Below are 24,461 nucleotides of genomic sequence, written 5' to 3' on the forward strand. Positions count from 1 at the left end.
GGGATGGCTGTTTTACTCAGTAAACTGCTCCTTATGCTGCTGAGAGATAGGAAGTTTGTTTGACTAGCAGAGTGGATTTCATCATCTAGAACAAGTTCCATCCTTCAGGTACATCATCAAGAATCTAATCTGATAGTTTGAATCATGAGAAATTGGAATTTGTAACCAGGCTCATTAGTTAATATTGGCTATTCCAACCCAGTTGTAGGCACTAGTTTTTATAAGCAGAAAAGCTTAGTGCCCTGTGGGCATGCTTGTCATGATGTGTCTAGCGTGCTGTCTGGTGCTTAGCAGTCTTCTACATTTGCTAATTAAGTTAATGGGAGATTTGCACTCAGCTCAACCTCCAAATGAAATAATTTTGCTCACACATCTTAGCAGCTTCTAGCAGTAGAGTCATAGGCGTTGATTACACAGCAACCACTGTGTCTTTATCTCTGTGCTTCTGCTCCTCTGTGCTCCTTAGGTCCAAAAGAAGAGGATGAGAGGCCTTTGGCTTCTGCACCTGAGCAGCCAGCCCTTCTGCCAGAGGTGGTAAGCCAGGATGCAGTTCCACAGGTGGCCATCCCTCTTCCTGCCTGCGAGTCACAGCCAGAGGCAGATGGGAAACAAGAAGTCACAGACTGTGAGGTCAACAATATGAAGGAAGAGGAAGAGGAGGAGGAGGAGCTGGAAGAGGAAGAAGAGGAGGAGGAGTTGGGAGAAGATGGGGAGGAAGAAGCAGACATGCCTAATGAAAGCTCTGTGAAAGAGCCAGAGATACGGTGTGAAGAAAAGCCAGAAGATTTACTAGAAGAGCCACAGAGTGTGTCAACTGAAACTTCTGAAGGCTCTCCAGGCGTCACCCCTCCTCTCCACGTTCCCAGAGCTAGAGAGGAGGCCAACGGTGATGGGCTTGAAACATTCATGTTTCCATGTCAGCATTGTGAAAGAAAATTTGCAACAAAGCAGGGGCTAGAACGTCACATGCACATCCACATTTCTACAATCAACCACGCTTTCAAGTGCAAGTACTGTGGGAAACCATTTGGCACACAGATCAACAGGAGGCGGCATGAAAGGCGCCACGAAACAGGGTTGAAGAGAAGACCCAGCATGACATTACAATCCTCAGAGGATCCAGATGATGGCAAGGGGGAAAATGTTACTTCTAAAGATGAGTTGAGTCCACCTCAACTTGGGCAAGACTGTTTGATATTGAACTCAGAGAAAACCTCACAGGAAATACTGAATTCATCTTTTGTGGAAGAAAATGGTGAAGTTAAAGAACTTCATCCATGCAAATACTGCAAAAAGGTATTTGGAACTCATACTAATATGAGACGACATCAGCGTAGGGTTCACGAACGCCACCTGATCCCCAAAGGTGTCCGGCGAAAAGGAGGCCTCCTAGAAGAACCGCAGCCACCAGCAGAGCAGGCCCCGCCCTCCCAGAATGTCTATGTACCAAGCACAGAGCCCGAGGAGGACGGGGACGCGGATGATGTGTATATCATGGACATTTCTAGCAACATCTCTGAGAACCTAAATTACTATATTGATGGTAAGATTCAGACCAACAACAGCACTAGTGATTGTGATGTGATTGAGATGGAGTCTAACTCTGCACACTTGTATGGCATAGATTGTCTGCTCACTCCAGTAACTGTAGAGATTACTCAAAACATAAAGAGCACTCAGGGCTCTGTGACAGATGATCTTCTTAAAGAGTCTCCCAGTAGCACAAATTGTGAGTCCAAGAAACGGAGGACTGCCAGTCCACCTGTACTCCCTAAAATTAAAGCAGAGACAGATTCTGATTCCACGGCACCCTCGTGTTCCTTAAGTCTGCCTCTGAGCATATCAACAACAGAGGTGGTGTCTTTCCATAAAGAGAAGGGTGTCTATTTGTCTTCAAAGCTCAAGCAGCTTCTTCAGACCCAGGACAAACTGACTCCTCCTGCAGGGATTTCAGCAGCTGAGATTCCTAAGTTAGGTCCTGTGTGTGTATCTGCTCCTGCATCCATGTTACCTGTGACTTCTAGTAGGTTTAAGAGGCGCACCAGCTCTCCACCCAGTTCTCCACAGCACAGCCCTGCCCTTCGAGACTTTGGGAAACCAAGTGATGGGAAAGCAGCATGGACAGACACAGCTCTGACTTCCAAGAAACCGAAGTTAGAAAGTCGTAGTGACTCACCAGCGTGGAGTTTGTCTGGGAGAGATGAGAGAGAAACTGGAAGCCCTCCTTGCTTTGATGAATACAAAATATCAAAAGAATGGGCAGCCAGTTCTACTTTCAGCAGCGTGTGCAACCAACAGCCGTTGGATTTATCCAGCGGTGTCAAACAGAAGTCAGAGGGCACAGGCAAGACTCCAGTCCCATGGGAATCTGTATTGGATCTCAGTGTGCATAAAAAGCCTTGTGATTCTGAAGGCAAAGAATTCAAAGAGAACCATTTGGCACAGCCAGCTGCAAAGAAGAAAAAACCAACCACCTGCATGCTACAAAAGGTTCTTCTCAATGAATATAATGGTGTTAGCTTACCTACAGAAAGCACACCAGAGGCGACCAGGAGCCCAAGCCCTTGTAAATCACCAGACACGCAGCCAGATCCTGAACTTGCTACTGACTCGAGTTGCTCAGCCCCCACTGCTGAGTCTCCACCTGAGGTTGTTGGCCCTTCATCACCCCCTCTCCAGGCAGCCTCCCTGTCCTCTGGTCAGCTGCCTCCTCTCTTGATCCCCACAGAGCCTTCTTCCCCTCCACCCTGCCCTCCTGTGTTAACTGTTGCCACTCCACCACCTCCCCTCCTTCCGACTGTCCCTCTCCCCAACCCCTCTTCTGATGCCTCTCCTCAACAGTGCCCCTCTCCATTCTCAAATGCCACTGCTCAGTCTCCTCTTCCGATTCTCTCCCCCACAGTGTCCCCCTCTCCCTCTCCTATTCCTCCTGTAGAGCCACTCATGTCTGCTGCTTCCCCTGGTCCTCCGACACTCTCTTCCTCTTCCTCCTCTTCCTCCTCCTCTTCCTTCTCTTCCTCTTCCTGTTCCTCCTCCTCCCCCTCACCACCCCCTCTCTCAGCAGTGTCATCTGTGGTGTCCTCTGGGGACAACCTGGAAGCACCTCTCCCTGCGATGACTTTCAAACAGGAGGAGTCAGAGAGTGAAGGTCTGAAACCCAAGGAAGAGGCCCCACCTGCAGGTGGACAGAGTGTTGTCCAAGAAACATTCAGCAGAAACTTTGTCTGCAATGTCTGTGAATCACCTTTTCTTTCCATTAAAGACCTAACCAAACATTTATCTGTCCATGCTGAAGAATGGCCCTTCAAATGTGAGTTTTGTGTGCAGCTTTTTAAGGGTAAGACCGATCTATCAGAGCACCGATTTCTGCTTCATGGAGTCGGAAATATCTTTGTGTGTTCTGTATGTAAGAAAGAATTTGCCTTCTTATGCAATTTACAGCAGCACCAGCGTGATCTCCACCCAGATGAGTTATGCACACACCACGAGTTTGAAAGTGGGACCCTGAGGCCCCAGAACTTCACAGACCCCAGCAAGGCCCATGTGGAGCATATGCCGAGTTTGCCAGAAGAGCCTGCGGAAGCTTCTAGAGAGGAGGAGTTAAATGACTCCTCTGAAGAGCTTTACACAACCATCAAAATAATGGCTTCCGGAATAAAGACGAAAGAGCCAGATGTTCGACTTGGTCTCAACCAGCATTACCCGAGCTTTAAGCCACCTCCATTTCAGTACCACCATCGAAACCCTATGGGGATTGGGGTAACAGCCACAAACTTCACCACCCACAATATCCCACAGACTTTCACTACTGCCATCCGCTGCACAAAGTGTGGCAAGAGTGTTGATAACATGCCTGAGCTGCATAAGCACATCTTGGCGTGTGCGTCTGCAAGTGACAAGAAGAGGTACACTCCTAAGAAAAACCCAGTGCCGCTGAGACAGACAGTGCAGCCCAAAAATGGAGTGCTGGTTTTAGACAACTCTGGGAAAAATGCCTTCAGACGGATGGGGCAGCCTAAGAGACTGAGCTTCAATGTTGAACTCAGCAAAATGTCTCCAAATAAGCTCAAGCTGAATGCATTGAAGAAAAAAAATCAGCTGGTACAGAAAGCGATCCTTCAGAAGAACAGATCTGCGAAGCAGAAGGCAGACCTGAGGGACACTTCCGAGGCATCCTCACACATCTGCCCTTACTGTGACAGGGAGTTCACGTACATTGGCAGCCTGAATAAGCATGCTGCTTTCAGCTGTCCTAAAAAACCCCTTTCTCCTTCCAAAAGAAAAGTTTCCCATTCATCTAAGAAAGGTGGCCACGCATCATCTGCTAGCAGTGACAGAAACAGTAGTAGCAATCCCCGGAGGCGCACCGCAGATACAGAGATCAAGATGCAGAGCATGCAGGCACCCTTGGGCAAGACCCGAGCTCGGAGTACAGGCCCTGCCCAAGCCTCACTGCCCTCCTCATCCTTCAGATCCAGACAGAATGTCAAATTTGCAGCTTCAGTCAAATCCAAAAAAGCAAGCTCTTCATCCTTGAGGAATTCTAGTCCCATAAGAATGGCTAAAATTACTCATGTTGAGGGCAAAAAATCCAAAGCTGTTGCCAAGAGTCATTCTACTCAGCTCTCCAGCAAAGCATCCCGAAGCCTGCACGTGAAAGTGCAGAAGAGCAAAGCTGTTCTACAAAGCAAGACTGCCCTGGCCAGCAAGAAAAGAACAGACCGGTTCATAGTAAAATCTAGAGAGCGGAGCGGGGGCCCAATCACCCGAAGCCTTCAGCTGGCAGCTGCTGCGGACCTGAGTGAAAGCAGGAGAGAGGATAGCAGTGCCAGGCATGAGCTGAAGGACTTGAGGTAAGCCCAGAACTCGGGGAGGTGAGGACTGCTGGAGAGCTGTAGCTGGCCTGGAGGATGTCTGTCCTTTTAGCAGAGTGGCAGTGGCATAATCTTGTGGCATACCCTTGCTGCTTTGACTGCTGTACTGATGAATAAATACATTGATTTCAGACTTAGTGCTCACAAAGTGGTACCATTTCTTTAATTTCTGAATGGAGCTTGAACCCAGTTCCTTGTGTGAAAAGACGAAGTTCTCTTAATTTACATCTTGGGCAGTGTTCCAGTGCCACTCGTGTTGGTTCGTGGTCCTGCATTGCTCCTTAGGGTTAAGTGGGTGACAAGTCCAGTAGCAACCTCAGTGCTCTCTTGTTTAATAGTTTGTGACTTAAGCATAGTTAATAATGTCTAAATGTCTAATGTTAATACTTCCATTTGCTAGTGTTTGAATTTAAAATTTTTTCCACGTTGCTTAAAATAAAATCACCATATATCTTTAAAATGCCTTATATTCCCCTCTAGCCCTCTGCCTACAGCAATAGAGAGACTAGCAATTGAGGTTCTAATGGGGAAGAAGAGCAGGCCAGGCCCTGGGGCTCAGTGCTTCTCCTATAATGTTAGGTTTCTCAGTTTAGATCTGAGCTGACCTTACTGCCTTATTCCATATTCTCCCCATATACACATGGTTCTCAGGGACAGTGATGTGGCCCTAGGATAGCCTGTTATATTGACTTCTCAAGCTGAGTTGATATACATTTGGAATTCCTTCTTATTCCCAAATAATGTCCACAGGTTAGTGGCCCTCATCAGGTGGTTACTCTGCAAATACTTGGACACCTTCTATGCAGCCTGTCTTGATTCTGGGTTGTCATGGCTGTAATTCTGGGTATTAGAAGCAAACAGAGTTAGGGACAGCTGTGGAATGACTTGGAGAGAAGACCTAAGCATACCAAGGTTCCAGTGTCACTCAGGTAAAGTTCTTGGTGCTGTGTGCCTTGAAGCATAGCAAAAGAGAGTTCTAGACATTGGGCACAACAGTTTCCTGTAGTGCTGAAGGATTGAGTTTTTTGGAAGGTACTTAAACATTCTGAGTGTTAGTTGCTATCGATCTGGTCATATTTAGCCACGCAGGTGCTTGGGCAACATGGTTGAGTTGGCTGTAGTGACGAAAAGCACTATTTTCAGCCGCCAGTGCTCCTTACCTGTTACTGGCCTCTGCTCTAGGGAATTCCACACCAACTTAACATTTTGAACCATCCTGGGTTAGCAAGTAGGTGACTGATGATTTAGAGTGTACTTTCTTCCAGTGTTTTCTAAAAGAATTAACTGTTTTGTACTAGATCCTGTAGACTTTTCAGGGTAAACATATGAAAATGTAAGAGCTGAGTGTGCTTGTATAAAGTTCACTTGCTTCACTCGTATCTGGTGTTTTAAAGACTCCCTAAGGCTAATGTGTCCCAAAGTGTGTCTCTTCTCTTGCTCCAGTGGATTTTAAACTGTTTTGATAGTTAACAGAATTATATTGCTGGAGTTAAAAGTTGGCTTAAAAAGCACCACTTAAAGCTACAGATAACGAAATCATCAGTAGTGTGCTCAGTTACAGACACAGTGAGTTGTTCCTAATGGCTAATCCTTTTCCTTGGTGAGTTATTGCCCTGTGTTGTAGACAGATCTGCAGAATGAGAGACATCATCCAAGATACTTTCCAAGAGATTATGACCTTTGAGTTGTTTCGGACAATTAAAAACCAAATGTCCAATTGAACATCGTGTTTGACTATCTAGACATGAGAGTGGGTATTTATTTGTGCAGAGTGTATTTCAGTCATTAGTACCCCTAGCAAACATATAGGCAACAGTAGGATTCCTGCCTGCTAGCATCCATACACCAGGTGTCCTCTAACTCAGGGCTGCTACAGACTAGCCTGAGCTCATTTTCAGTGCTTGTGTGTTTTGTGCTGACTAGGGAGGTGTGTTTACTGACAGAGGTCCTCAGCTCCGGTGGTTGTCTCAGTTGGCTTAGAGGAGACTGATGGAAGGAGATGTCATGGGTGGAGCTTCCATGTACTGTCCTCAGCTCTGCAGAACTGAGCTTGTTCCTTCCCTGCCTGTTGATTGCAGCAAACTGTGATTATAAGTCATGTCCAGTATCAGACACTTGACATTTGAAAGCCAGCATAGGGTTCTGCAGATTTTCAAGGACATAGCTGTAGCCAGAACAGCATTGAGCACAGGCTCCACAGATTGCCGGTTGGCCACTTACTGAAGCACCAGCTAGTTTACCATTCCAGGACAAAGAGCCATATGCTCCAAATGCTTTTCTCACAACAAAGCCATCAGAAAAGCCGGTGAGCCTCTCCCTGAGTCTGTCCCAGTCTGCCTGGACCTTCCTACTACTGCCTTTGGCTTGGTTCCTTTCCAGAGAGAAGTGCAGACTCTTCCATGTTCTTCCCTGTAATCCAAAGAGAGCTGCTCTATCCAAGCAACGTTTCCATTTTTCATGATACCCACTACCCCTGTGTCCAGAAGTTAGAAAGCTAGAGAAGAAGCAAGTCCAAGACAGGTTCTTCACTGCTACCACCAGGTGCTGAGTCAGCCAACCACCCCTACCCCCACTGCATACTGTGCGTGGGAAACTGCCCTGTGTCTTTGGAGCAGGAGTGGAGTTTCTAACTATTAGAGTTGTTTATGTGTTTCTGTCTTGGTGACATTTGTCATACAGTCTCCTCACCTTTTTCTTTAATTGGTCAGTTCATACAAGGTTGTGTATGTTGTCATTTATCTTCAGTTTTCTTATTTTCTAGGAACTTCCTGTAGAAAAGTCCCCCCCACAAAACAAACCTTAACTGACTAAAAGATATTGCATGCTCAACTTAGGATAAGCACTACGGCAAAGGATACGAAATCTACCCAGCTTGCAAGACCAGTTGAAGCTGACTCAAAAGCTGTAACATACAGCTGCTTACCGACAGGCTTCTTGCCCTGGTTAGTGTCAGGCATCCGTCTCTTTGGTGGAGCTCACGTGTGTGCTGGGCTCTCAGGGGATTGAAATCCAAAGAGAAGGGTGCCATAAGATGGGCTAGATGGACTGGCTCTTCCTCATCACCGGACTGGCAGCTCAGCTCTGAGTGTGGCCCTTGAGTCTGGCAGAGAGCAATTGAACTGAACCTTGCAAAGCAAGTGCCCTTGTTTTATGAGTGGTCCTAGTTTCAGGGATGACAGATCGGGTGTGCCCATCTCAAAACGCTTGCTTACACCAGCCCTCGATGCCTTCTTTCATGTGAATTATACAGAGAGGCATTTAGTTGATCCCTATCCCTCTCCCCTTTAAAAAAAAAAATCATAAGCAGATTGCCAGCATAATGCAGAGGATCCCAGATTGGATAGGACTCCTTCTCATGCCTCTTGTTAGTGTCATGTTTGTGTGTCCAACTGGACGTTATCCTCTCACTGTCTGGCACTAATTTATAGCTGTTATATTATGAGATGCTGTGTAGCAGTGTGTATCAGTGCACAGAAAGCATCCAGGCCTGTATAGCTGTTTGTATCTGCACACCAGGCCTTACTCTTGTCTCAGTAGATTCAAAGCAACAGATCGGCCTCTTCCTTTTGTAGCAGGTCAGCACCACTTCTCCATGAGTGCTGATGCTTCCCCCAGAGTAATGACCGAGGTGGTGGAAAACGGCTACGTTTTATTCATACTGTGTTTTGTACTCAACCTTAAAAGTAATCTACCTCTTACACTTTGTAGTTGAATACTTGTGTGATGAATTTGTGCCACTTTAATCTTTCACTACCATTCCCATTTTGTTACCTTTCTGTTCAGGAGACTTTATGTTGGAATACTGTATAAAGCATTTGTAGCAGTTTAAAAATAAAATATTTAAAATTATTTAAATTGTTTTGGGTGCTTCAATTGTATTCTGTGATTAGAGCTTACATTTGTGTTTGCATTGTTAATCTGGAAGGTGTCTGCTGTACTGAAGTTTGCTGTTAGTTATTTTATTGCTTCTTGTCGCAAAGTGCTATAAAGATTATTCTAATGAAAATATTAAAATTTATAATTTGACATACAAAAGGGATTGTTCATTGTTTTTAACCAATGTAGCCTTGACAGAGTTTTTATTACAGACACACAAGAGTGATGTTTGCTACCTTGCCCTGTTAGCATGGACACATCCTCTGTCAGATGTCTAAGAAAGCTCTTTTTTCATGTTATCTAAAATACCTGATAACTAGGGGAGACTTGGATGATACAATCTATATCATTGTAACTAATAAACACTTTGTAAACACTTGTGAAAGGACTGCATTTTGTCCATAAAGGGGAAACAGGCCACTTGGACCTTGTTTGGTATGTAGACGCCTAGTCAGCCATTGACCTGGGACCCCTCTCCACCTGTGTCTGTGTGGCATCAGCCAAGTTTTGCTAATTGTAGTTGATTCCTCTTTGATGGTAGATACTTAGGTGGATCAAAAAGTACCTTGTGGAGTGTGAAAGAATGGGGCGGGGGGGGGGGGGGACTGGGGGAGTTGTTAACCTGAGATCTCAGCTGCTTCTGTGCTGCCTGCAGTTTAGTTTGCAGACTGACTTTCATTGTTCTCCCAAGCAGGAATCAAAGAAGCTCGTGTTAACTTTCTTCCTAGGACTGTTGTTTTCATGTGTGGCTAGGAGGCATTTCCTGTAGTGTGACACTCTTCTCCCATCCGAGAGCCCACTGTCTGACATTCCTCTAGGGAGGGGACTGCAGGCCTGACAATGTGTCCAGATAGTCACAAGTCTACCTACTAGGTTCCAGGAAACCCGGTGAGAAGGAGGGGAGGGTAATGGAAATTGGGGATGTCTTCAGCAGTAGTTCTTGTGACACTGTACCTAGATGCATGCAGGTGCATAGCAGTACCCCGCCAGGAAGCCAGATCTAGGAGATCATCCGAGCAAGAGAAGCAGCTTCCCTCCACCTGCCTGCTTAGCATCCACTCATGGTACCCTCATGCTTTCCTGGTGTTTGCTGGGTTAGCCTTGGGTGAGTGCTGTTTTCTACATCTTTAAGTTTCCAGTACGCAGAAAGCAAAGAGTAGATCGCTGCTGGGTCTGCATGCTGTCCCACCCACACTAGTACAGAACAGGGTGTGCTGCTTCTCCCCTTCTCCATGGCATCCCCCCGCCCCCCCTGACAGGCGTTGGAACCTCATACACATTTGCCAAATTGGAATAATTCCCCAGAAGCTATGCCATCCATGTCCGTCTGGAGGAGCTGCTCCGTTCCAGAGCTCTTACCCTTTATGCAGAATGAAATACTTTTTAAACATTAGAAAGCTCAGTTATTGGAGCCTTCTGTCCCTTTTTCACTGTTTGAAGGCACCCCATGTCATTTCCAGTGATGAGTTCAGATTGCCCCAGGAAAGGTCCATGATGCACATCATTAACCCCAGCATTCCGGAGGTGGGGTGGGGAGACGACAGACCTCTGTGTGTGAGACTAGAAAGAGTACATGGTAAGACCCTGTCTCAGAAAAACAAGCAAAACTGCTGTGAGCCTGTGTTTTCCTAGTGGTCGTCGCTCCTCTTAATTAACTGTCAGTTAAATTCTTAGTATTTATAGTATTGTCCCAAAACCGAGTGACAGGAAAGATGTAACCAACTTTTATGTTTGAGTGTTGCTGCCCCAGAAATGGAGATGTTCATACTTGGGTCAAAATGCTGACTGACATCGAAGCTCATTTTACACTTGTGGCATTTGGATATTGAGTTTCACTTTGACTTGACTGATGTCTATAAGAAACTTTATAGAGGGCAGGCAGTTTACTTTGAAAACGGATTAGAACCTAGGTAGATGAAGAGGGTTCTGTGAATATGCAGGCCACCTTTCAGGTGCCCTTAGGACTTGCCTGATGGCCAAGGAGAAGAGTCTTCTCTGTTGGCTTCCCAGATACAGAGAAAGGCCTCTAGCCTTTGTTCCCTGACGCCCAACTATCGCTTGCTCAGTGACATTTCTGCTAGAATGTGTGGGCAGGCCATTATGAGAGAACCACATTCCTTCTGGCCTAGCCTGGGGCTTCTGCAGTTCATCTGAAGAGCTGTCCCTCAGCCAACCTCTCATCACTACAGCCTGAGACCCAGGAGTGCTGGACAGTCAGTCTCCCTTTAAACAATCTGGCTGATTTCAGCACACACACGAGTTGAGTGTGTAGCTCAGTCCTTGGGGATCTGGGTTTTAGAGCCTCCTGGTGCCTCGTGGCCATCCCACAGGACGGGCTTGGAGAGCCAGAGCTTTGCAGGAGTCATTCTTGAACTCTGGATTCTGAACCAGGGATGGGGGTAGGGGCGTACATGCTTTGGTGGCACAGGGCTAGGGTGTGTGTGCAGAGCCTAGGGGAGCATGGACAACCAACCACAGCCTCCTCAGACTTAGGTCTACCTGCCAGAACCTTAAGTGAACAGGGCTGTGCAATATCAAATAATAGATCCAGATTGAGGGTGAAGATGAGATCTTTGTTGCATTAAGATCCCAATTAAGAAGCAGTCAGTGTCATACAGGGGAATAATGAATAGGACAAAACCTGGGGTTTGTGACTGTGATTAGGGAAGGCATCAGCTGCTGTAAACTGTAGTCTCAGTTGTGCCTTGGGGCCACTGCCCTACCCGCTGCTCATTACTTACCCGATGGTGCTCCATTCCCTGTACCCCGTCCCTCGTCCAGAAGTATTAGGGTTGCTCCAGGAGCCATCCCCTTGGCTCATCTTTGTAGGGCTGAGGGACTGCCCTAGGTGGCAGTTCTGCCCCACCTCCCTTGTCCTTCTTTCCCTTCAGACTAGGTAGTCTGTCACCACACCGTCCTTCTCAGGGGGGACCCTTTGCTTCATCAACAGTTGACTGCAACAGGAACCAAGTGCACGCTCATATAATGAAGTCTGTTAGCATCACACCTTTTGCATTTGACAGTGATTCTTAAGAAGTCCGCTAGAGACTGCCAGAAGACCGTAGTCAGCAGTGTGTTAACCCCAAAGGAAGGCCAGTAGAGCCGCCTCCCACCCCAGAAACTGCCCCTAGTGCAAACTCAGATCTGCCTATGGTATGTTTAAAGGTCATTTGAAGTTTGTCTTGTGAGGGTTTTACCTGTGTTTATGTATGTGCAGTGCATGCCTGCCTGTGCTTCCAACAGTTGTGAGCTGTCATGTGCTGGGAACTAAACCAGCCTTTCCCTCTCCCATATTGTAACAAGAGTGTTAGAGCCTTAAGGGTCTCTGTAAGCTTCACTTACTTTCTGACTAATCTTGAGAACTAGAGATGGGGTGGGGTCACGCTTACGTGACTGCACTAGATTACTTAAAGCGATTCCAAAAATCATTCAATTTTGAGCCATGAAGGTCTTGAAAATACTTGTGTTTTCTGCCTCACTTGTGCTGGCTTGGTGTCCTTTGAAAGCCTCTGAAGGAAGAAAGTGTTAAGAAATCCAGGCAGACGTCACAAGGAACATAGACATCTTAAAGAAGACATTAGCCAACAAAGCAGAGCCGAAAGCTTGCTAAAGAAGCCGCTTCTCTGGGGATCTTGTGATAAATGCTCTCTGGGTTGTTGGACGGACGAACGGAGCAAGACTGTAATGCCATTTAGGTAGGGAGCCACAGAGTCTGGGACTCTGAAGTGTACGTTTATGTTCCGAGCAGGAATCTGTCATATTTAGACGCTGACTGTATCTACTGGAGTTCTACTTTAATAATGTATTAAGTCGGCATCAATCTAAATGTAATTTTTAAACCCGATTCTTGTCATGGAGACGTAGAATTTGCAACACACGTAAGCAGCAAGACTGTATTGTCAACCTTCGGGTATAATCCCTGTATTGTTTTCAGAGCTGTTTTCTGCTGATAGATATTTCAGTATTCCTTGCTGGGGTGAAGTCATGTAAGCCTCTTGGATTTAGTTCTGTGGTCATAGCATCCTCTTCTCACTTATAACCAGGACCAGCCCCTGCCAGCGCAGCTAGGAAGCAGTGGCATTTCAGCTAGCTTCTGGTTGCATTTACTGACTGGATGTGTTCAGTCTGGCCTCTGGCTCCTGCCAGGCAGAGAACATGGTGTGGATCACCAGGTATTTGGCTATACTCTATATCTTACTCTGGAGCCGGAGAGCATTCCTGTGCCCCTGGGCTTAGAGATGATGCCTGGAATGCACTAATCCTGTTGAGCAAAAGTAGCCAGTGTTTCCTTGTATGGCATCTTTTCCGAGTGTATAATGGACCTCACTCTCTGTTCTCCTGGGATCTGGGGGAAGTAGAATTCTCAGTACAGGTAACCCAGAGGGAGAGGTGACAGTACTTGGATCCTGTTCCACACTACTGTAAGGGCACCCCACACCCCAAAAGTCTGATGAAGGTGCTGTGCTGAACCACGGTTGTATTCAAATCATTTCTGTAACTCTAAGCCTGACTGACACACACATCACTGTCCAGAGCTCGGTTTTGTTTCAGTAGAGAGGAGCTGGAGCTGGTCCCAGCTGAACGACTAAGATTCCCTTGGTTCTGTCAGTAAGGACAAGGCCTCCACCCGTGCTGGCCTCGAGTGTTAATAAAGGTGACACAGGCTCCTGGGAAGGCCTGGTAGCGGCTGTCAACACCCACTTGGTGTCAAGTACCAAAGTAATGTAATCTTGGGGGGTGTCGCTGAGTACCTGCCAGGTGACATTCAGGAACTGTCTCCATGTGAAGTGGGTTTGAAGTGCTTTGAGCAGTCTCGTGGCGATGGTCACTGAAGGACTTTTGGAGGGAAGGGGCTGCTGAAGAAACCCCTGCTGCTTGTGTTCAGGTTGAGCCCAGGCGTGGGGATTAAAGTAACTACTGTGCAAAATGACTTCTGTTGCTGTCCTTAAGCATGTGTCTTCTCTAAAGCCCATTAGTGGCACTGGGAGCCACCGTCTCCCTGGGGTGACATTCCGAGCTCTATGTGACCTGCTTAGGTGAGGGGAGTGTTTTGCTGGAGTATTGAACGGTACCATTCTGTGTCTGACCCAGAGCCCTGGGAAGCTTATGGAAGGTTCTAGATATGCTAAACTATAACCCCCGAGGCTTTGAAATCAGCTTCCCAAATGAGTTGTAACCAGACTACGGATTCCTTTCCATCTTAAAAGATATATATTACTCTTCAGGCGCTTTCCTTCCTGTTCTAATTCTGCATTCCTCTTGCTTTTACTGTCTGTCTCTCCTTGGTATAGAGTTCAGTTGTCAGGCTCTTTCGTGCATGTTTTCTCTTCGCCTTTATAACCCTCTAGTGACTGGCAAGTCAGGGACAGTGTCGAAGTCCAGGGCTGTCCTAAAGTCAGAACTGAGGGTTCTCTGGCTTGTCTGTCCTTTTGCAGTTTCCTGAGGAGGAAATAGGAATCATTACTTGGGTCAGCTTGGTGTAGCACCCGCCTATCCCATGTGTCCCCAGCACCAGCCACAGCCCTGATGGCTATACAGAAACACAGCTGGTGAGATAACAGAAAGAAAAGAAAGCTACTCCACTTCAAAGACCCCCTAAGGAAACTTAACTCCAGGAGTTTGGGGTTAAAATGTGACTATTGGAGCTGTTGAAATGATCAATTAGAATCTAGTGAAAGAGTAGGGCTACTTTGTAGAGCCAGGTGATGACAAACCTCACTAAAGGTTTGTACCTCAGACTATAATCCTCATAGTGTGGTCTGGGGGAGGTAGCAGAGTGAGTAAAGAACTCGCTTTGTAAGCAAAAGTGCCTGAGTTCAATCCCCAGAACCTCCTACAGGGAGGGCAGAAACAGGTACATTTCAACCCGCCAGGGCTCGGTGGCCTTTCAGTCTAGCCTAACTAGCAAGCTCGAAGCCACTGAGAGTTACCTATTTCAAAGGACATGGGGAGCAAGAATGGCCCTCAAGTTTGTCTTCTGGCTTTCATGTGTACTTACACATGTTCATACTTGAAAAACATGACAGCTGATCAACAATCTGCAGAGGCTGCATGTGCTGGCAGTACAGCGTAACACCATTCATTCATTCAGAGATGGGTACATTTGGCTGCTGTCTCCACAGTCAACCTGAAGCCTTACAGGAAAGTTGTTCAGCCAAGCCACCTGAACGTAGGGAGTTGAGCTAGCCACATAGGCTTACAAGGTTTTCAATTATGTTCATCCAAGTTTGGGAGCTGGAAATAGAATCATCTCCTACTTTAGTCCTGACACTTGGCATCTGTGGGCTCCCTTTCCAGTACTGCCACCCAGAATACATTGCAGACACTGCTCTTGTGTCTTCTGATTTTTTTTTTTTAACCCAGAATAAGGAAGCCCCCTGTTGACTTCTACGTTGGCTGATTTGCACAGTGCTGTACCCACATGGCTGAGCTGTGTTTGAACATGTCTCTAAAGCCTTGTTCCACAGCCTAATGTCACTCACCTTAGTGATTTCTCCATCACGCCCATGAGTCAGAGTTGCTGTAATAAAGCAGCTGGCAGAATCAAAGGTTGATGGCTGCAGATGAACAAAACTGGTCTTCTCAGTCACTGAGTGTGTCAGATGCTCACTGTTGCCTAAAGTGTTGAAGCACAGGAGCTGGCAAGGTGGGGAGGCCCCAGAAACACTCTGACCTTTTGCTATGACACCAGCTATGGACTGAATGACACAGTTGAGCTCATTTGCCTTTAGTTAGTCACCCCAGCATACTGTACCCAATGGTTACAGCTCGGTGCCTCTGTAAATCTTGACCACCACTGAGCCAGTGTTTGCTTCCCAGGAGTCATTAATGAAAACATTATTCCCGAAATGGGTTCAGTTGTGTCCTAGCCCTGAGGAGGCAGAGATGGGTAGATTCTTAGAGCTCCCTGGCCAGATAGCCAAGACTCCTTGGTGACTTCCAGGCCAAGGAGAGATCCTGTCTAAAAACAAGGTGAACAACACCTGAGGCTTGTCCTCTGTCTTTGACATGCACATGAGCACACGAAACTATACATTGGTCTTCTTGAGGCTTAGCATAGGTCCCTGAGCAAATCCGTCTCCTTGGAGAGCATCCTCCTCTGCCTCCCCGGGTGTGCAGTGTTTGAGCCTGGCTCAAGGCTACATCACATAGTGCCAACAAGTTAGATAAATGGGGGAAAGAGGTTGGGTCAGTAATGAGCTGCCTCCTATCCTTTCGAATCTATACTGCTTGAGTTCAACCCTGGTTCTTCAAGCCAGGTGTCTGGGTTTGGGCAAGGTGCTTACCCTGTCTGAAATGCTGGCATACCCATCTCACAGTTCTTGGTGAATAAATCTCAAGGAACAAGGCCCCCAGCATGCCGTTAGCAAGGGCAGGTAAGGGAAGAAATGGAGAGAATGCCATTCTATACCTGCCTACACGTGGCTGCAAGCCCGTGTATTCCCCAAGTCAGAAGCAGCATGTAGCTGGGCCAGGTTGTCTGTCCCCAGCCAGGAGGAGCCTTTCTAGAAGGTCTCCACCCAGTGAGCTGGAGAAGCAGCCCAGGGTGGGACAGGTGACCTGAGGCCATACTGTCTCCTCCCATTTGTAGAGCAGGTTAAACTGTTGAGGTTGGCGCCAGACAGGGTGAGGACTTTGGGGGAAGGCACAGAAGCGAAGGCGGGACCTGGCCCCCATCCCACGATGTCCCTGCTCTTTTGGCAGCTCCATTCTCATTGACTAATGCCATGTGTTCACATGGTAAGCATGCCTTTCCAGTGACAGTGCCAGCCGTGTGTCTGGGACTCTCTGCCAGCCAGGAACACCAGGCTTCTCCACGGAGGTGGGGGCAGTAAGGCCTTCGTGAGCTGCACACCTCTGGGCTTGTTCTTAGGATGAACCATCTTCACCACTGACATCACATGAAGCCTACCAATAGCAAACCCCATGAAGGTTGAGCCCTGCTTGGCCCTGGTACTCACCTCGTCTTTTGACATCTTTGGCTAAGCTCTTCTTTTAAAGACAGGTCCCAATGATGTTTTCAGCATCTCCAAAGGGCGTTGTCACTGACAAGAACAATTCCATGTACCGTCCAGGGAAGAGCATCCCTCTTTAGATTTTCCACACAGGTTGTCTTAATTTTCTGGCAGTCAGCATTCCTGGCACATGTATTTATTTCTCTTCTCAGCTTCATTGCAAATGGTGTGTTTTCACTCAACTGGAGGAAAAAAAAAAAAAAAAGAACCTGGAAGTAGCATTCGAGAGAGATGTAGAGAGGAGAAAGTCAGGGGGATCATTCCTATGCTGGCTCAAGCGGTAGCAGGGTTCCTGCAGAGATGATGTCCCTGAAACGTAAGAGGCAGCACTAGGTGGGATGGGGGTGGGGTCTGTGGGAGAGGTCTGAATCTTCAGATGTATTCACAGAGTTGTTAAAAACAGACACCTTGACCCATGTTCTGGGCAGGACTCTGGCAAGAGAGTGAACCCCTCTGGGATGCAAGTGCTTGGAGAATTTGACTCTTGGGAGTAGGGACCTGCATGTTGGAGAGCTCAGATGTGGATTTGTTCCTTATTGTCCCAGGATGCACGTTCTGGGCGCCCCTTTGTGCCCCCAGCAGTGATGGCCCCGTAGGTGGGAAATGGACAGATACAAGCTGTCCTTTGGCGCCTTTGCAGTTGGTTGTTTCGGTTCAGCTGGAAGGGAAAGGAGAGTCTATCCAGTTAAGACTCCCGACTCCCAAGCTTCCTTCTGTGTTCCTAGGGCTCCCTACACTCCACCAGCTCTTGCCCTCGTGAGACAGAAGCCAGTGGCAGCTTCCTTACCACACTGCACTGCTGGCCTCTTCCTCTGCTGGCTGGAAGGGAGGCGTCCGCACAGGGGTTTCCCCACTGGCAACTTCCTTGGCTGAGGTCCTCAGGCCTGGCTGGCCTGCCAGCCTTCCTGTTAATTGGGTCAAGTGTTAGGAGCTTGCTACACACTAGACATAAAAAACGCCAGAAGTAGTGGTGCTCAGACCAAACAGGTTTGACCTTCTACTAGAAGCCCCAACAGGACAGAGCTCAATAGATAAGACCTTTTAGGTGAGAAAGAGGCCAGGGCCTTGTGGGCCTGTTGGAAAGGAACAGAAACCCTCCTCCATCAAAAGGGTATGGGCATCTTACAGTGTTAAAGAGGAGATGAAACTAAAAGAGCCCCCAAAAGCAGGAGCCTAGGCTGTGCTTGCCGACTGCCCATGTCAACTGCAGCTTGCCCCAGTGTCATAAGACTCAGAACCAGCCAGGCCCAAGAATTTTTTCTTTCTGCTTTTGTGTGTGTGTGTGTGTGTGTGTGTGTGTGTGTGTGTGTGTGTGTAGATGTACTCATTTCATGGTGCATTCCACTTCTTTTTGAGACAAGATTGCTCTTATTTCCACAACAGTGTCTAGTTGCCTTATTAGTGAGTCTCCTGTTTCCTCCCCCTGTAGGAGTGCTGGGATTGCACCACTACTTCTGGCGGTTTTTATGTAAATCACAGCAATCCCATTCAGCTATTCAAGCATTTTAACCTGCTGAGCCATCTGGCAACCCAGGAGGGCCAGCGTTTTTTCTGGCCCTCTGGGACCACCTGCCTTTTCTTCCCCACTCCTGCATTAGAGGGACTTGTTTACAGCTGCTGGACACCAGCCCCAACCCAGATCAGAAAGTATTTGTACATCTGTCTCTACCTACCTGTCCTCAGCTGCAGGCCCTCGAAGCCTTCAGCATATCGCCCCCAGCCCCACCCCTGTCAGTTTCTTCTAAGATTTTTTGTTGGTTCTGAGCATCTGTAGGTCACACCTACATGGTTACTGTGCTGCCCGTCCGTGGACCTCATTTTGAGCAGAAGTACGGAGCTCACCAACTCTTCAAGCCTGCTCTCATGTCCAGTGCTGAGCTATGGGGGGTGGGGTGGGGTGGGGGTGGGGGGAGCCAAGTCCAAATATCGAAGGCTCTGAGGCCTATCTTTGGTGTTTTAAGCATTACCAGGGCATCTGAGTTAGAGAGCCTCTGTTCCCAGCTTCCTCTGAGCTTGGAAAGGGACAACTCAAAGCAGACCGAGCATGCTCCTTGAGGTCTGTCAGCAGATCTAGGGCAGAGGAACCCCACACTGAAGAACCCTCCATCGCTACTGCTGCTGGACCTATGTCAGGGGTGCAAATAGGCTTGGGAGCAAATGGTTCTGGATTCATATTGTGACCGCTTCCCTGTAAACTTGGCTAGCTGGTGCCTCCACTCCTTTGAACCTCTTCTTTCCCCTCCAATAAGACAGGATCATGGTGCCCTACCTCACAGGGGAGGGGATTCAAAGAACTCTTGCAAAGGACCCAAAATAGCACCCTCCTCGACCCCCCAGTGTTCAGGTCACAAACACTGTCATGCTACCACTTCTTCTTCTTCTTCTTCTTCTTCTTCTTCTTCTTCTTCTTCTTCTTCTTCTTCTTCTTCTCCTTCTCCTTCTCCTTCTCCTTCTCCTTCTCCTTCTCCTTCTCCTTCTCCTTCTCCTTCTCCTTCTCCTTCTCCTTCTCCTTCTCCTTCTCCTTCTCCTTCTCCTTCTCCTTCTCCTTCTCCTCCTTCTCCTTCTCCTTCTTTTTTTTTTTTTTTTTTTTGGTTTTTTGAGACAGGGTTTTTCTGTGTTGCCCTGGCTGTCCTGGAGCTCACTTTGTAGACCAGGCTGGCCTCGAACTCAGAAATCTGCCTGCCTCTGCCTCCCGAGTGCTGGAATTAAAGGCGTGTGCCACCACGCCCAACGCCACCACCTCTTCTTGAGGTACTTACTTTGCAGGAGAGTCTCCTGTGCCTCAGAGAGGTTGAGGAATCTTGTAGAGGCCCCAAGGCAAGTCGGAGGCAGAGCTAGGCTCTGAATGGGAAGGGCCTCCTGGATCACCCAGGTGCCCACAATGGGTAATGCCAGGTGACCGGCATTGCTGGAGGTGTCTGGTGGCTCCTTCACTCAGTACACAGAGGATTTCAGCAGAGGTTTCAGGCTTGTCTTCCCTTGACACCAGCTACCACGCCTTTGACCTTCCCCTCCACCTCCCGCACAATACAGAACCTCCAGTACTGATTGCCAGTGAACTGTGCCACAAATTTATAGAGATGGGTGAGACATCAGTGTGAGGCCCAATGTCGTCTGTGCCAGAAAGAGAGAGAGAGAGAGAGAGAGAGAGAGAGAGAGAGAGAGAGAGAGAGAGAGAGAGAAAGAGAGAGAGAGAAGAGCCAGGTGAAGGCCAGGCAGAGACCCAGCAGCCACCCTCATGCCTTGGAGAGCTCCTGTCCCTTTAAGTTACCTGCTCTCTCCAAGGTCCTCACTTTGCTCCCATGACCTAGTCTCTGCCTACTCGTGCTTTCCTCTCAGCCTTCTCTTGAAGTCTCTGTTGAGCATTTGTGTCCATCAGTTGTGGGAATCACAGCTCCCAAGGTTAACACTGGCCTCTGAGAGACTAAATGTGTGGTGGCTCTGGGCCTTGGTGGTGTCCCACCCTAATGGTGGTCACTGTTACTTGTCCCCAAGAGTCTTTATACCTGGATGCAGTTCCTCCACATCCCGTTGCACCTTTGGCCCCTGGACCCCTTGCCCCTGCCTTCAACTTTGGGTGCTGACCAGTCCCGGGTTCATGTTTTTATCTGGGTCTTGGGTCAGCCATACACCTGACATGTCCCCTGGGTGCCTAGTCAGTATTGCAAGTTGAATCTGCTCCCACCTGGCCTGGCTCTCCCTGGAGTCCCTTCCTCACAGCAGCAGGACAAACTCATCCTGCTCTGGAGCTAAGCTAGACTGAATGTTCTCTTCACACACCCATGTCCAACCGTGTCATTACCTGCCCTTCTCCTGCCATGATCCCAGTGTGTGTAAAGCTGGGGCTTTTCACTGCTCAGCCTCCAGGAGTTCACAAAGGCCAGCCCTCTGCCCCCATCACTTGTTCCCAGATGGCATCAAGTGCCTGGTGGCTGGTCTTCTCAGTTCTGGCCCTGGAAACCCACAGTTGTCCCATCAGGGACAAGCGAGCTCTCATTTCACCCAGGGCCTACAAGATCTTCCTCTCCCCTCCCTTCCCTTCCCCTCTCCTCCCCTCCCCTTCACCTCTCTGGTGTTTTAGACACGCCTCTGCCCAAGCATCTCTAAGAACCAAGTGCTTTTGAGATCCACATTTGGCATCTCACATACAGCCTTCCTCTGACTTTGCAGCCCTTGCCTTCCCTCTGCATGGTCTCGGCCTCCCTCCTGCCTTCATTTCTGTACATAATGATCACTTAACCATTATGGGCTGAGGAGTCCTGGGTGCCTGTTTGCCTTGTGGCTATGTCTACCACACATGAGCCCAGGGAGCCAGGCTTTGACACCCTGTGCTGTGCTTCAGGTCTCCTTGCTGTGCTGGACAACGATCTGTGTATGCATTAGGTCTGGGAATGTGGCTTCAAGAGGGGTGCAGTGGGCAGACTTCAGGAGTTGTGGAGGGACCTCTGTGGTGGAAGCTGGGGATTGTTCTTGGGTTTGCCGTGTCTCCTCACATGCAAAGGCCACTTCATTCTGGCTTTTGAAGGTGATGGTATGTGCTGTTCTTTTGCTGTGCCACTTAGCAGTGTTTATATTTGAAATTTGTTCAGTGACTTGGTATCTTTTGCCAATTTTAAGTTATTTTTTAAAACGACTTCTTGATAAAGTTACCTATCTTCTACTTATTTATTTTGGGATAGGGTTTCATGTAGCCTAAAGTGGCCTCGAACTCCTGCCGTAGCTTAGGATGACTTTGGCTTTCTGATTGCCTCCCCAGCACCAGAACGTTGGGTTTATGTGCTGGTAGATTTGAACCCATAACTGCCAGCAAGCTGCCAACCGGGCCACACCCCAGCCCCCTTCTGAGGTTTTGGTTTCTGTTTCTGTTTTGTTTGTTGTTGTTGTTTTCTTTGTAGTTTTTGTTATGGCTTTATTTCACCTTGGTCTCAGGTTCCCTGTCCCCTGTCCCTGAGAAAGCTCAGGTGTGACCTAACCTTTTCCCTTGCTCCCCAAGGCTTGGTGGTAACCACTGGGGCTCCGTCACCAGGACAAACAAGCAGACTAACTCCCTCAGGGACCATGTGTTGCTGACAGCCTGAGACTTAGCTGCTCTTGGCTGCTCCTCTATGCCCCTGTATCACCTCCCTCCATCCCAATCTCCTCCCACACCCCCTCTTCTGAACTTCCTCCCATTTCTCCTGTACATACCATCTTACCTGGGTTCCTTTCACACGGATCCCTGGGAGCTGAAAAGGGAACATAACCCTTTGGCAGCCTGAGGCCTGAGCCCTAGAACCCAGCTCCCTTGGACACAGAGCTGTTCCTCTATAGGCCATAGGGCAGAAGCCTGAATGGTGGGGGTGGGGGGAATTATTTGCACAATTACATAATAATAGGTTTCATGATGATGTTTTGATACATGTATATAGTGTAATTTAGTCATATTCATCTCCCATTGTCCTCTCCTCTCCCTTTCTGACTCTCACTGGTCCCCTTTCTCTTTCCAACTAGCTGTCATCTTTTCCTCTCCTCCTCCTCCCCTCCCCCCTCCCCCCCTCCCCTCTGTGACCCGTTCACTGGGAGTCATTAGTGTTGCTGATAGGAGTATGGGTGAGGATTCTGTACAGGATCGCTGTCACCTCAACAGTGGCCACACCACTGAATAGCATGTCTCCTCCATGTCCTCCAGCAGCTATTAATCACCTATAGATCTTCCAGGAGGGGTCGGGTACAGTCTTTAACAGGGAAACATCTGAGTAAAGACCTAGAGGAAGGAAGGGGCGTCTTGAGAGGAAGAGAGTCCTGATAGACTGAACAGCCTGGCAGAGTACACACACAGGAAGTAGAAATGGCTGCCTGATAGAATAGGTTGTGTTCTGCGTGCCACGAGTGGCTCACCTTTTCCGAGCCTTGCCTAAGTGCCAGGTGTGGGTAAGGAGCTCTGTCTACGGTGTCTGCACTATGCCATCTGTCCGTACAGATTGGGGGTAGGCTGCATGGTGTGTGCGGCCTATGGACTTTGTTTCCTGAAGTGCAGCTTCTGAAAGGTACCTTGTGCAAGCTACGGGTGGTGCACCCCCCTTGCGCAGAGCCAGTGCATGTGAAGCACAGAGAAAGCCCTCCCCTCCCTCAACACAGCTTCAATCTCAGGGAAGTCAGATGCTTAAAAGGGAATCTTAGGAACATGGCTGTGTTTCTTAGCTGTCCAAAACCAGCTGCTACCAAACCCTCTGGCCGGGTTAGCTGAAGCAGTGAGCCCTGAACTGACAGAGGTAGGCTAGGAGATCAGTAGAGCTGTACATCCTAAGTATAGAAAAAAGGTAGGCTTGTCCTGAGGGTGGTGGGAGGGAGAGGCGCAGTGAAGGGGTGTCGTGGTCTAATGTGCCCTTTGTGGGGAAAGATCACAGTTCTGCAGAACAGACTGGAGGGAGGCCCGTGTGGCCAGGAAAAGCCCCGTGAGGAAGGAACATTGTAGGAAACCTGGAGAGAGGTGGTCCATGGTGGGGGACTGAGGGAGGAAGGTGAACCAGATAGCCTCCAACAGCAGCTGAGGAGGGGACAGGAAGACCCCCATCGGTCTGGCTTTCAGGATGTCAAGAGAGTACCAGTCACCAACCAAGAAAGAGATGATGTGTGTCACAAGTTGAGGTCAGGATCTGAATTCAAGGGGTCTCCCAAATGTCCAGGTGATGTCCCCTCTGGGAGACTTAGCTCGGAAATGTCAGGCTTGGGGTCAGACCTAGGTTCAGACCTCAGCTCCCCAAGCTTACCTCCAGGATCATGAGGTGGTTGTCACCTGCACTGGGGCTCAGGAACTCATATAATCCTTAGGTTAAGCAGGGGACCAACTCGTTCCAGAGTTGCTGTGAGCACCCAACCTCCCAAGGCAGGAAGGAGTCTATCTCACAGATGAGTCTTAACCGCAGACTTCGTGAGAGTCACCTAGGTGGTGACCTGGTGTCCACCACAGTCAGGGAGCTCTGCCACCCCAAGAATAAGCCCCTGTCCTTGAGTCATGTCTCCATTTTCTTATCTGTGAAATGAACATAGAATCATTTGCTCTTTTTGACTGCTGGGGTGGAGGATTCAGAGAGAAAGGATGTGGAATTCACAGAGGCCATGGGAGTGTGGCTGAAATTGTCTTCCCTTCCTGCCAAAGATGCCCAGGGGTAATGACAGAATGGGCCGTTCCTGCAGGTTGCTGGGAAACACTAGGGCAGAAACCCTGGGCTGGGGAGAGAGTGCGCCCCCTTGTGGAAATGTCTGTGTTTGCTGCCTCCTGGCGAAGAGGGGCCGCCTAGAGAGGAAGGTGGGGCCTGCAAAGACTTCTGTGTCTAGGGGCTGATTTTGAATGTTGGATAGGTTCACAAGGAAGGGTGGTATCAGATGCCAGAGAGTAGCTGTCAAGGCTTCTCAGAGGGAAGCTGAACATGCGGCGAGAAATTAAGAGAAAAAGAACATTCAGCGATCTTATTCTAGCCTAGGCTGATGGGAAACTGTTGCACAGGTTGACCCCCAAACTCATGTGATGCTCCTGCCTCAGCTTCTATGTGCTGGGGTTACAAGCATGAGCCACCAGGCCTGGCTCATTTGATTTCTAAGTTAAGCTTTACTACAGCTTGTATGTGTGGGGATAACCATGCTGTGTACTGGGCTCAGTACTGTCTCAGTACTAGGCTCAGTAGTTTCAAGCTCCCACTGGGGATGGAGTGTCTTG

At 48.4% G+C, this 24,461-nt stretch overlaps 1 protein-coding gene across 9 annotated transcripts in view; it reads left to right on the forward strand.

Annotated features, from left to right (window-relative positions):
- The window catches only part of Prdm2 (PR/SET domain 2), a 101,360-nt gene that overhangs the window by 71,603 nt on the left and 5,296 nt on the right, over positions 1–24,461 (forward strand). For 7 of the 9 annotated variants that reach the window (XM_021161466.2, XM_085838706.1, XM_021161469.3 and 4 more), the window contains one exon: positions 467–4,853. The exons of 1 other annotated variant lie outside the window; for it this stretch is intronic. In XM_021161466.2, coding sequence (XP_021017125.1) covers positions 467–4,853 — 4,387 coding nt within the window. Of the gene's footprint in view, positions 1–466; positions 4,854–7,635; positions 9,235–24,461 lie in introns of those variants that run through there. One more of the 9 variants, XM_021161468.3, reaches the window with a different exon arrangement.

The sequence above is a fragment of the Mus caroli genome, unplaced genomic scaffold (genome assembly GCF_978045245.1).
Source record: "Mus caroli unplaced genomic scaffold, Mus_caroli_1 scaffold_6, whole genome shotgun sequence".
In the NCBI taxonomy this organism is placed as follows: Eukaryota; Metazoa; Chordata; class Mammalia; order Rodentia; family Muridae; genus Mus; species Mus caroli.